The sequence below is a fragment of the Pelmatolapia mariae genome, linkage group LG2 (genome assembly GCF_036321145.2).
Source record: "Pelmatolapia mariae isolate MD_Pm_ZW linkage group LG2, Pm_UMD_F_2, whole genome shotgun sequence".
Classification (NCBI taxonomy): Eukaryota; Metazoa; Chordata; class Actinopteri; order Cichliformes; family Cichlidae; genus Pelmatolapia; species Pelmatolapia mariae.
This window is the reverse complement of record NC_086228.1, coordinates 4,755,356-4,768,177: the sequence shown is the minus strand read 5'-3', so window position 1 is coordinate 4,768,177 and position 12,822 is coordinate 4,755,356. Positions and strand designations below refer to the sequence as shown.

Genomic DNA, 12,822 nt, shown 5'->3' with positions numbered 1-12,822 from the left:
AATTTTATATAAAAACAATGCAAATAAGCTAACAAATGAATGAAAACATAAATAAACAACTTATTTTTTGTTATTGTACATGATTGTAGAGATCTCAAATAAACCAGTAATGTGAGTTACTAGCTGTACTGTGAGTTACTAGCTGTACTGTTTAGACCGGCCAGGGAGAAAGGGGAATAGAATGAGATTAGCCATTAGCCGTTCAACACAAGCTCTGTGCATGCTGTGGAGGCTCAAGCGTGTTCCAGCGTTAATCTGCACGGTAATGTTCACGAGCCCAAACGAGGCCAGGACACCCAGCCCTAATGGATTAATCTACACAGACCTTCTTACTCTGAGATTACAAGTTCTAATTGAACTAATTTACCCAAATCACTTTCAAACTATCTGCTGATATGACACTTACAGAACCGACAGTTTCACCTTATTACAATTTCAGATCTTAAAAAAAAAAAACAACAACAACAAACAAAAAACAAAAAAACCACATTTAAAAAACCACATTTAAAAAACATAAGGCCTCCACTTTTAAATGCCTGGGAATGGATTAGGGAAAAAGACTGAGGTAGAAAGGTGTGGTTTGCTGGTTCTGTATGTTGAAGCACAAATTAAAACAGGCTGTATAAAAATGGGTGTGGTTAATGACATACTGATTAATTACATATTAATATTTGTCAAGAATTATGGCGAGCTGAGTTCAGACAATGCACTCATACCTGCAGCTTCCAGTAAAGCTTCAAGTCTGGCCTGTGTCTCTGGATCAACTGTTCTCAAATCTACTCCATCTGTAGCGCTGGACAAAAGTAACTCTGACGCTGTCTTCATAATGGGGTTATCCAGGTCCTCCTGGTCCAGAATGAATGACTCCACCTGGGAGAGACAGGTAAGGGTCAGCAACAAAATCTTTTCCCCACTGAGAGCTAGTTTTTGATACCATTTGGATTGCAGGCCATTAATTAAAGTATCAAACCTATACCAGGTTAGTATTTATAAAAACACAAAAAGGCAAAAGGAAATAAGAAATTACACTCCTGAAAACATTATTTACATTACTCTGTATAAAAAGCGGCCGTACGCATACAAATGCACCACCTATAAAAAGACCAGGCATGTGGCTCTTGTTTATTTATGGTTTCTCTCAACAGAGGGAAAGCAAAAGGAGCACAAGGATAAGAGTCAAAGCACAGGAAGTGCTACGGCCGGGAATTACAGCCCCTACACACACACGGATTCAGCTGAGAGTCAGCTGCCCAAGCAGAGCTCCACAATCTCATACCTGAGCTTTGGCTCTCAGATATCATAGTCTGTACTACAGTGTTTCTTTCACAAAATAAAAAAAAAGTTTTTGTTTTAAAAAGGAAGGGGGATCAATGAAATATTTTTGTAAATGTGACTACAGCACAAGGCTAAATTGGAGCTACAGTCACATATATTACTGAAAAAACAGAAATTAAAAGGTCAAAATGAAAAAAGATTGTTTTTCATCTGCTCACATTTGAAAATGTATACTCCTCTATCCATAACCATTAATGAGTATGACAAATCACAGATATAAACAAATAACCTATACAAATAACTAAGAAAAAATAATAAGGTGTCTTTTTTTAAGTCAGACTTTGACAGCTGAATGTTTAATTCTGTTTGCATCTTCAAAGTAACATCTTAACTGTATCCAGATAGCTGTGGAAATGATTTTTGTTAAAAAGCAGGTGAAGTAAACAAAAACGTCTGAACACCAACATGGGATATATAAATAATCTGTGGAGGGCTTCATGCAAGGGGATTCATTGCATTTGATCAAGTATTTATGGTACATTAGGTCTGGTATACAGATTACCTACTGACCAATATAAATACCACAGACATTACCTCAGACAGAGAGACTACCAGGAAAGGTATGATTCTAAATAAGATCTTGAATAAATTACTGGTCATTTTCGAACAACCCCCAGCAAAACCTGAGAAAGAACCAATATCTCTATGTCCACACACAAGCTGCAGCAGACTTTCAGGGTCTGGTCCAGAGAGAAACTGTTGTGAGGGAGTCAGCATTCAGCAATGTGGAGGAATTCAGCTATATGAAAGGAGTGCAGTGCACAACAGTCCATGGGGGATGTAGTTCTACAGAGGCCTTTATCATCAACAATGGGTATCACTCTTCAGTATTAATGAACTACAGTTCCCAGTGTTGGTATCCACAGAGCTGGAAAGGCCTAGAATGGCATCTACTTAATCCTGGGGCTCAGATTTTTGCTACTGCCCAGTGCAGCGTGTTCTCCACAGGAGTGAAACACCACAACAAATGCTCCCTTTCAGCCTTATAAAGTAGACTGGGTGAGCAAGAAAACATGATCGCGATGACATGCCTTTGCAATTTGAGGCAAGTGACAAATTAGATATTTTCTTCTGCCGCTGCTACACAGCTAATGCTCAGGCAAAAACAGCAGGATATATTGACAGGTGGATGAGCTAACACCCTCACTTGTCTATCAAAGGTGTAGCAGTGTGTCTTAGAGAATCCACTGGTCACATACTAGCCATCCATAAACAAGACAGCTCCACAGGTCAGGTCCAGTGCTCCTTGGTGCAGGTTCATTGAACACCAAGAACTTTTCAATGGAAGCGTTTTTTAATAGTACAAACTACACTAACCCTCAAGTTGCCATGAAAAAAGTCATATGGACATCTGACAAGTTTGTGCAAATCAAGCAGTCTAACAACTTCCATTTCAGTGTCTGCTGCTGTCATACGATATGGTAAACTCAATTATATGGGAACGGTAAAGCTGCAAAGTCTCATAACGTTCAAACGGACGCTGTAAAAAAAAAAAAAAATAGTGAGGCATTTGATGAGTGACTATAGCTCTGAAGATTTTGACAAAAATCCCCTAAGATGTGGCTCTGCCACACGTGCATTTGAAATGTATATATGACAGGGTGACTGAGGGTTTTACACACAATTTAAACTTTGTCATGCCAGATGACAAAACATGTCTAAAGTGCGTTTAGCTGACGGGATGCAGTCACACCTGTCCGCCGTGTGTGACATTGAAAGTTGGACACCTCTCAACGTGAACTCAAATCGCCCTCAAAATGTGACAACGCAAATAAAGCTGACAGCCACCGTGGCCATCTGAACGACCTAGGCGAACGGCTGGAAGACCAGTTAGCTAATTAGTCGACACCGACTGTGGAAATACGAGCAGAAAAATAATTACCTTTTTAAAAATCCGAATCTAAACCTATCGAAAAGTTAGCCTAAGGGACAATCGGTGTTGATTTACATTGTGTGGTGGGAAAAGTGACGTAATTGCACCACAACTATGAAATGGTAGATATTTAGCTGGCCGTGTACGTCCGTGGGTTTGTGGGCATCATCCATTTGCCGTGGCTGGAAAGCTGCTGGATAGCTTGCAAACTTGTGATGGGTGTTGCGAGACGACAGCTCCAAACGAGGCCGTCGTCGCTTACACCCGAACTAGGCCGTGGCCACAGCCTGCGCTGCATAAATAAAACATTTCAGCCGGTTGGCGTGAACAACTGCTCCTGTCTCACCAAACATGATCGACAGTAAACTGTCCATAAGCGTCTCAACTGACGAGAGGTGTTATTCTGTTGACGGGTTGGTTAATTTTACGTAATTTTAGCGGCCTGGGAGGGGGTGGCTGCCAACTGCGAGCTAATGTGCTAGCTAGCAGCCAGCTCGCGCTAGGAGAGGAATGTTGCCTAGTTCTATGGTTAGGCTTAGCTAACTAGCTTAGCGTAGCTACCTCTGAAACCTCGTCTTCGTCGCTGCCGGATCCTGGACCCGAAGAGAGGACGGCTGCGGCCGCTAGTTTGAAATCCAGTCTTTCGGCAGCAGGCCCGCCTGGCTCGCCGTACAAACGTACTTTCTTTCCACCTACACCAATCCCAATGCCCCCTAGTCCGACTCCTCCTGGTGTCGCTCCTACCCCCATCCCTGCCACTGGGGAGCGAGGAGTCACCGAGTCAATCTCGTCCTCGAAGCCGTCCGTCAGCATTGCCGTCCCGGCTACTGCATCCTGCATACTTGTGTTCACGATACGTGCGTTAACGTGCTAGTTGTTGACTTAAATGTCTGTCCAGGCGCGTTCTTGTGGAATATTCGCGTGATTTTACTTCAGGGAATCCAGAAACTCTCCCGAAGCGAGGGTTGAGGAGGATCTCTTTCCCCCAGCCATTAACTTTCTAACAACCTAACCCGATACGCACAGTTTCTGAGAAACGCCGCCCTTGTGGAAAATCCTCTCGACCCTATTGGTTCATCAGGAAAGACATGTCTCTTCTATTGGTTAAAGCTGATGCTTGTAAAAATGAGCCCGCGACGTCATGTTAGGTTTACCAATATCACGAGGCAGTAGAACGAACGTCAAGACATGACATGGTAGTCCAACTTAACTAGTTGCTAGTTTTACTAGTTGATATAAACTCATGTTGGGATACCGTTTGCACATAAGGACTACTTCGAAAGTGTGCTGACACTCTTTGTAAATTATAATGAATCATTTAGTGTGATTTTTTTTAAATGTAAAATAACGGCTATCAAGTCATTATTGAGTGCTTCCAATTAAATATAATGCAATTAAATAATGTATTAGTAATCATACATAATAATTTAAAGAAATAAAAAAATATTTTTTTAGCAAAAATCCACACACAAAAACAACAAAAATTAACAAACAATGCTGTATGATAAACAAACTTTTCATTCACAGATAAGTTAACAATTAAATTGATGCTCTGAAACTATAACCTCCAAAATGAGTGGTTCTCATTGTGTGATTTTATGGGGGGGACATTTTGCTGGTCCACTTATTTAATTTGGGTAAATTGTCTGCACAAATACATGTAAAGTAGTTCTGAGTGGTCATCTGACGGGAATGATGTCTTCCAGAGAAGAGATCTGAGAATCTGTTCTGTTTTCAGTGTGTCCCGATAAGTCCTGAAAGTGAAACACCACGCATGAAAACAGTACCTTCCCTCCCGTGAGAGGAATGCAGCCAACATTAATACACCTGTATACCACTATACCGTAACACGTCCAAATGTCTACTGTGAAAGAAAGTCTATTGTCACAAGATATCCTTGAGGCTTATTGAACTATGCGTGCTTTGGCGACTTTTGTACAAGATTAAATACACAATGGTGACTTCAGTGATGAATAAATGCTTCACTTGGACTGCCCTCTGGTGCAAAAGATCACTGTAATGTACTCGTAAAGTCAAAAGCCTACCTGGAGCCTTGTTTGTGTTTGATGTAATCTTACAGAACTACCAGTGAATTCAGGATTGTCACCACCATGAACCAAGACACCTGAACTACACAAAGGTCCTAGAGTGTATTTACACCTTACCTTATAGATCACATTTGATTCAGTAAGGACTGAGTGTGGTTAAAAACAGTGTATTTAATACCCTTTGGTTAAACCCCATGTGACTGTGTTTGATTATTGTGTGACTATTCATACATTTTTTGAAAGCATTTATTTACAGAATTGTGTGCTTTATATGTTTCAAATAGCAGTGTGCACCAATACTAGATGAGTGTAACCGTGAATAAGCAGCAATACTGAAATAATGATAATAAGTAAAAAAAACAACAACAAAAAACACTCTTCATTTACTCCACATATTTTTTAATGGTGTCACTGATTTGCAACCAACTCCCTGCTGCAGGTCTGGGTCACTTGTGGTCTATATCTGGATTACGTGGGGCTGCTGACCCCGTGGCTAATTTCCCAGACTTGGATTAAGCCTAGTCCTATCTTAAAAGAAAACTCTGACAAAGCTCATAATTGGAAAAAAAAAGTTTGAGGGATAAGCTCAATCCAAGTCTGGGAAACAGTCCCTATTGTATATAAACATGGTCTTTCAGGCATAGTAGTCACCAAAACCAGCAACTGAGGCTTGTGTTATCATTTAGTTCCAATAATCAAAATAAGCCTCCTCGAACTAGGTTACTATTACAAACTACCCTAGCACGAAATTAATATCTGTTGAGGCTTGTAGCTAAATGGGTTGTTTTTAGTGATGTAGTGTGATGCTTTGAGATGGCATTGATAAACATGAGCTCTTTGGCCTTGCTATAAAAAGTAGCTCATTCATATACACTAACTCAAAAAAAAAAAGAAAAAGAAAAAAGCTGAAAAGGATTACTGACGAATGTAAACAGGGTTACTTGGATTTGTAGGCCAGGAGAAGAAGTCGCCAGGACCTCAAGCAGAAACGTCATCGGTTTTGGGCGTGGACACAGGCCAGTTGGAGGCGTTTGGTTATTTCGTCAGGATTGCCAGGTGTGTTTAAAAATCCACCCTTTCTGTCACGTTATTTATTACACACCCTTTCACAAACTATACATTCTTCGGTTTTGATACAATTAAAAACACAAATAAATATTAAAATTTGTTATAAACGTATTTTATTTGCGTCATTGTTTGGCCGTTTGAAGCAGATGCCATTATGAGGCGCGCCGTTTTGGTGTTCCTGAAGGGGGGATGGTTGGAGAATTCTGGCAACCCAGTGGAGAGTTTCAGCCGCACCACGCAGGTCTGATTACACACACTCCGGCGTGTTGCATCTGCGTTTGTATCAGGTATATTGATAAATGTATCTCTCGTTTTACTTGGTTATATCATGGTTTGAACAACTTTTCTCATAATGTGCATAGGTACAGGTTTGTCTGTGTGAATCAGCTTTAATACAGGTAGCTTAGTTAACGGTACTAGCTTAAGAGCTAACTGCCGATGCTAATAACATGGCGCAGGCCAAGAGGGCCGCTTTTGTTCTCTTGTGTGGGTGCGGTAGTTAATATGCTAAGGGCCGTGCACTGCGTTTAAAGTAAGTGAGATATTTCGTAACAAATCAACAACATGGCTCTTTTGAACTCTTAAGTAGTTGACGAAAGCCAACAATCGCGGAAATATTGTCGAATGAAAGTGGCTGGCTACTGATTTTGTGCTGCTAGCGGGCACCGACTCGGAGCTCCCGCTTTTTGTTACGTGGATGCCGGTAGTTCGCTAGCGAGTATTGATAGATAAGGAAATTGTGACGACTGCTTTGGACTTACGTTTGGACAACATCAACCTTTGTTCCGCGGAAGAGTATGAGCAGTAAAGCAATTTTTCTTAAATATCTGTCGAAACTGTCTCAAGATGGCGCTGCTACATAGGCCCCTTTTTCTTGAAATAACTCAGAGTAACTCAAGGGAAGCTTTGAAGAAGTATTGAATATATTTTAAGAGATTTGTGGCGTATTGTAGTCAATGTATATGTATAAACCAGCCAGTCGGATTTTTTTTAAATGCAGTTGTATTCAGAATTAGTCGTGTCCCCATTAGAGAGACTGTTTTTAAATCAATGTGCAGCACGGGGGAAAGAGTTCTTGTGAAGAGGGGATCAACGAAAATAAAAGAGTAAACGAAGCACCAGGGTATTGACTTATGTATTATTGTATCTTTGTTAGTTTGTATTGGTTAATCACATTAAAAGAAGCGTTTATTCATAATCTTCAGGGATCGTGACCAGTCATGGCTGATGAGGGATATGTAGTGCGAATCCGGGGACTTCCTTGGTCCTGTTCAGTGGATGAAGTTCAGAGGTTTTTCTCAGGTATTTATGCATTATTGTTTTTCAAAAGAATACTTCAGCACGTAACACAGTTAGAAATGATCTGATAATGCATTTTGATTGCAGAGTGCAAAATCCTAAACAATGGAAGTGGCATCCATTTCACCTACACAAGAGAGGGGCGTCCCAGTGGAGAGGCATTCGTTGAATTTGAGACAGAAGAAGACCTGAAGATTGCAGTGAAAAAGGACAGAGAAACGATGGGTCACAGATATGTAGAAGGTGCGTATAACAGCATACAGCTGAGTTAATGTTTGATAAATGCTATATAAGTTACCAGTTTGAGCGAAGTAATTTCTCTCTTCTCTGATATAGTGTTTAAATCAAACAATGTGGAAATGGACTGGGTCATGAAGCACACTGGCCCAAACTGTCCAGAGACAGCTGGGGACGGGCTTGTGCGGCTTCGGGGCCTTCCCTTCGGGTGCAGCAAGGAGGAGATTGTGCAGTTTTTCTCAGGTAACAACAAACCTTGTTCGCTGGTTAAATATAAACCCCCTTAATGCTGGTAATTTAAACTTCTCCCCTCCGATCTTCCTTTTCTTGTTTCTGGTTACCGACACCAAAACTTGTTGCATCTAATTTACGAAGAAGTCAGTATGCCATTGTAAATGACAATCTAATGTTGTTACACTGAAAAACAATGAATGAAGGAAATGATGCTGGAAAAGGAAGCCAGTTCAAGTTTAAATAGAGAATTTATTTGAAGACCTGATGTTTTGTACAAGGGCAGGAATCTGTTATGCAAACACCCTTTCCTATCTTTGCCCCTCATTTTCATCTTCAGCCCTCATTCTTCACATTTTTTTCCCCCGTTATGTGGAAACATTTTAAAATTGTCTCAGCCTAATGGTAATACACTAGTTATTGAGTGGGTCCCGCTCATCACTGATATAGCCTCTGTCTTCAGTTTTTTTTTTACTTTTTTTGTTGTTGTTTTTTTCCACCATGTATTAATAATTTTATCTTTAAAAGTTTTTTTTTAAACCCAGTATATCCTCCTGAGCACCAGCCTATTCACTCATCTCCTCTGGTCTATATCTTTTGACTTATTTGAGCTATCATACTAAGTCCTGATGTACTTAATAGAGGACATCGTGGGCTTTCCATTGATATCCCACGTGTTTGGGTGGCCTCTTTCAGCTCCAAAGAGGAAGGAAATCACCAAAAAAAGTTCAATGGGAAGATTCCTGTTTCCTCAGTTCTCAGGAGGATATGCCAATTCTTAGATTTAACTAAAGAGCAACCACGAGTTTTACTCATGTCACCCACCTAGACCCTCCTCATCAGCACATTAATACTAGCCCGATATCCCCCACACAGTGCCCTTCTTCATAGTCTTCCTCTATCCTGCCATTTCTATCTTATCCCCTAGAATACAGTAAATGTAACTAAATTAAATGGAAAGTCACTGGTTTAAAAAAAGAAAAAGAAAAAAGACAAAAAAGGAATGAATTGGTATGTGTGATGATGTATAGAGTTTTCCATAAGTCTAATATCTCTCTCTTTAGAGAAAGTTCTCTCTGTGATTGGGCATGTGATTTAATATGTCCCCTGCTGGGGTTATCTGTCCTTGGGTTGAAGGGTTGGAAATCGTGCCAAATGGGATAACATTGCCGGTGGACATCCAGGGGAGGAGTACGGGGGAGGCCTTCGTGCAGTTTGCTTCACAGGATATAGCTGAAAAGGCTCTAAAGAAACACAAGGAAAGAATAGGGCACAGGTGGGGATGGTTGGTTGGTTGGCTGGATAAGTTGCTTTTCTTATGGTGTGCACCTTCAACATCTGAACCAAATGCAAAACTGACACATTTATCTTGGCTACTTGAAGCATATTTGTCATATTTACCGCACACACACATACACACAAGTTGCTATCTTAGATCCACGTTTTTAAAAAAAATATATATATATTCACAATGTTCAGGGGGAAGATTAGTGCTTGGTCACCATTCAAAAATATGAGGCAATCCTGAATTGGAGTGCATGCCCAATTTGGAGAACAAATGGTGTCTCAGCACTAAAAATGAGTCCAGGTTGATAAATGGTAAGGAGTCTCCCTGCTAGTAAAAATCAGAGGGCCACTGTACACAAGGATCTGGAGCCCACTGTCACAGGTAATGCTTAGTGGGTTGCAGAAGGGCTGGAGCTCTCTCTGTGCCTCTAAAACCAGGACAAAAGCTGTCATGGCAACGACACATACCACTATTGAAACACTGAAACAGATCTGAGTCGCTTCAGGTAACCATAAGAAAAGTGTAAAACTCACTGAGGCCCTTATCAATTTGGACAACTTCCTTATTGATCAGTAAATAAGTTATTTTTAATCTTCTTTATTAACGACTAGCAATAAGTACTTAAAGCTATTACTACCTATGGACTACACCATGACAGCATCTGCATAGCCCAGTTTCACCAGTATTAAGCAAATGCAGTTTCTCACCCATTCTCCATGCCCTCACTGTGGTATCTGTATGCTCTCAGGTACATTGAGATCTTCAAGAGTAGCCGTGCTGAGGTGCGGACCCATTACGAACCCCAGAGGAAGCCTATGGGCATGCAGAGACCCGGCCCCTATGACCGGCCCTCTGGTGGACGCGGCTACAACATGATGGGCCGAGGGGGGTCCTATGACAGAATGCGCAGAGGAGGCTACGGAGGAGGTGGGTCCAAGTGGGACTGGAGAGCAGGTGAAATCAGATTTACTGGTCTTTACCCATGAAGTTTCTTTTAAATAAACACCCCCTCATGTCTCTTCATGCTTAACAATTCATATAACAATTAATAAGATTAGGATAAAATCCTCATAAGACCTTGTGTTAATTCCATTTATGTATGTTCAGGTGTATCGGATGGACGGTATGGCGATGGCGGCTCTTCCTTTCAGAGCACAACAGGCCACTGTGTACATATGAGGGGCCTGCCATACAGAGCCACAGAAACAGACATCTACAATGTAAGTTGTTGAGAGATCACTGACAGTCCTTTGTTATCTTTTGTGTGTCGCTGCAGAAGTTTAAAAGCAGACAACACTTGTGATTTGTGCATTTATTTATTTTTCATCTTTTTTAGTTCTTTTCACCTTTGAATCCGGTGCGGGTCCATATTGAGATCGGCCCAGATGGCAGAGTCACCGGGGAGGCAGATGTAGAGTTTGCAACACACGAAGATGCTGTAGCAGCCATGTCCAAAGATAAAGCTAACATGCGTGAGTTTGCTTTAAAAAATAACTTGAGCACCCCACCCTTTTAAAGCTGCGTGTTAATTCTTATGATTTTTGTTCCTGTTCCGCAGAGCACCGCTACGTGGAGCTGTTTTTGAACTCAACAGCAGGTGGCAGTAATGGAGCATACAGCAGCCAGATGATGGGGGGCATGGGTGAGTCAAAGTTTTGGAGATATTGAAAATAGGGCCCTGTGTTATTTCCCTTAAAATGCTTGTGTATCTGTTGGTTTACTCATACAGCCCAATGGGATTTGTTTCCACAGGGAGCCAGTCATCCTATAGTGGAGGGCAGCTGAGCTCAGGGTACTCTGGTGGATACAGCAGCCAAGGAAACATGGGTGGCTACAGTGACTATAGTGAGTGTCGGCTCTGTTGTATTTACTAAAATATATTTCTTTACAGAACCTTTAAAGGTTTGAGCAAAGACTTCTTATAGTCTAACCTTTTTCTCTGATAAGTGAAATTGAAGTTGTCCTAGGTGAAGGTGCCATAAAACCTTATTTGTGTACTGTGACTGTTTTGTTTATTTTTAAACTCGTGACAGCTGTAAGTGTTTGCTGTCTGGCACCAAATGAGATGCTATTAAGTTGGGGTTTTTTTTGTTGTTGTTGTTGTTGGTTTGTTTTTGTTTTTTTAAGTCATAAATATTCAGTAACACGTTAAACTGGCCTTGTAAAACACTTCTTTTATTAGCTGGCTAATTCTGAAGCACACAATTTGAAATAAATGATAGTTACATTGTTACTTAACATACGTTAGTAACAGTAAAGAAAAATCTGCAGCTAAAAAGTGTCCTAAAGTTGGGTTGTTACAGTGTTGCAAAGGGTGAAAGCAGTGGTTAATTACCAGAGGAGTGCTGTTATTCCCCATCATTGGGAAACAAAAAAAAAAAAACTTGAAGCAGCTGCTTCCAAAACTGCTGTGTAATGTATTTAATGACACCGGCTTCTAAGGAAGAAGGTGCTGTGTAGTTAAGTTCTATCATCTTGGATCCAGGCTAATTGAGCCCTTTAAACTTGGAAAGCTTTTGTCGTGAGGGACACAAATGAACCATTATTCTATTTTTTTTTTTTCTATGCGTGACTCCTTGATGAACTCCTCGGTCCTATAGTGTGTATTTTCTCTCTCTTGTTAGGTAACCAGGGCGGAATGGGAAGCAGTTACTATGGCGGCGGTGGAGGAGGAAGCAGAGGCTCAATGAATGGACTGGGTGGGGGATGGGGAATGTAGTTTTTTCTTTTCGCCTTTAGTTTTCTTTTTTTTCCTTTCTTTCTTTTTAACTCAGCATTTTGCTGAAAGGACTGGAAATGCAAGTCTCTCGTAATAATTCAGATAGGGTCTGGTGGGGTTTTCAGGAAAACAAAGGGTAGGGTTTGTATTATTATTGTTTTGTTTTTTTTAAGTGGGTGATCTTCAGAGAGCAGTGAGATCATATGTCGTCACAATAAATGTGTCAAAGTGATGTTTGTCTTCCCCATTCCTCACAGATTTACAAATAACATAAACCGTGCTTTGAGTTTATCTTTCCCTGGAAGCGTGCCGTTTTGTGTTACCGTTCTTTAAGCACGGTTAACTCATCCTGTGCTGGTGGATTTAACAAAACGTTTCAGTGTCAGAGTGCATGAACAGAAACTGAAAATGTCCGGTATCTTCTAATGTTTGGACCTTGTTTCACCTTTTACATAGTGTTCAGCTTCATTTTAAATTCCTGTACAAAATGTTAATCTGGGTTTGAAACTTAACATGGTCAAAGCATGTTTTGTTTTCTTATGGTGTGACTGTTAGTGCTCTTTTTCTGTTCCTGGATGAGGGCTATACAGAGAGCAAGTTAATTTCAAATCTGCTACCATGAAGGTTTCTACTGCTTCAGATGCTGTTTGTATTTCTTGTGCACAAAGTGAATAAACTAGTCTGGAATATCTAATTGACACAAGTGGTGGAAAAACAGGAGGCT

The 12,822-nt window shown here is 40.7% G+C and overlaps 2 protein-coding genes across 7 annotated transcripts in view; one reads left to right on the top strand and one right to left on the bottom strand.

Annotated features, from left to right (window-relative positions):
* ankhd1 (ankyrin repeat and KH domain containing 1) overlaps window positions 1-4,207 on the bottom strand; it is a 30,978-nt gene extending 26,771 nt beyond the window's left edge. For all 4 annotated transcript variants that reach the window (XM_063491109.1, XM_063491116.1, XM_063491120.1 and 1 more), the window contains exons 1-2: window positions 3,770-4,207; window positions 717-870 (exon numbers count right to left, since the gene is read on the bottom strand). In XM_063491109.1, coding sequence (XP_063347179.1) covers window positions 717-870; window positions 3,770-4,048 — 433 coding nt within the window. In that variant the 5' untranslated portion in view covers window positions 4,049-4,207. The remainder of the gene's footprint in view (window positions 1-716; window positions 871-3,769) is intronic.
* Window positions 4,208-6,516: 2,309 nt separating this feature from the next.
* hnrnph1 (heterogeneous nuclear ribonucleoprotein H1) lies at window positions 6,517-12,801 on the top strand. Of its 3 annotated transcripts, none has more exons than XM_063491090.1 (11): window positions 6,517-6,611; window positions 7,530-7,626; window positions 7,711-7,866; window positions 7,960-8,103; window positions 9,229-9,367; window positions 10,128-10,306; window positions 10,487-10,599; window positions 10,716-10,851; window positions 10,938-11,021; window positions 11,132-11,224; window positions 12,004-12,801. In XM_063491090.1, exons 2-11 carry the CDS (start codon window positions 7,545-7,547, stop codon window positions 12,096-12,098), a joined length of 1,221 nt encoding a protein of 406 aa, XP_063347160.1. In that variant the 5' UTR covers window positions 6,517-6,611; window positions 7,530-7,544; the 3' UTR covers window positions 12,099-12,801. The 3 variants fall into 3 exon arrangements, with proteins under 3 accessions (XP_063347160.1, XP_063347151.1, XP_063347168.1); XM_063491081.1 differs by having other exon boundaries at window positions 10,128-10,333; XM_063491098.1 differs by having other exon boundaries at window positions 10,128-10,333; window positions 12,000-12,017.
* Window positions 12,802-12,822: the final 21 nt, after the last annotated feature.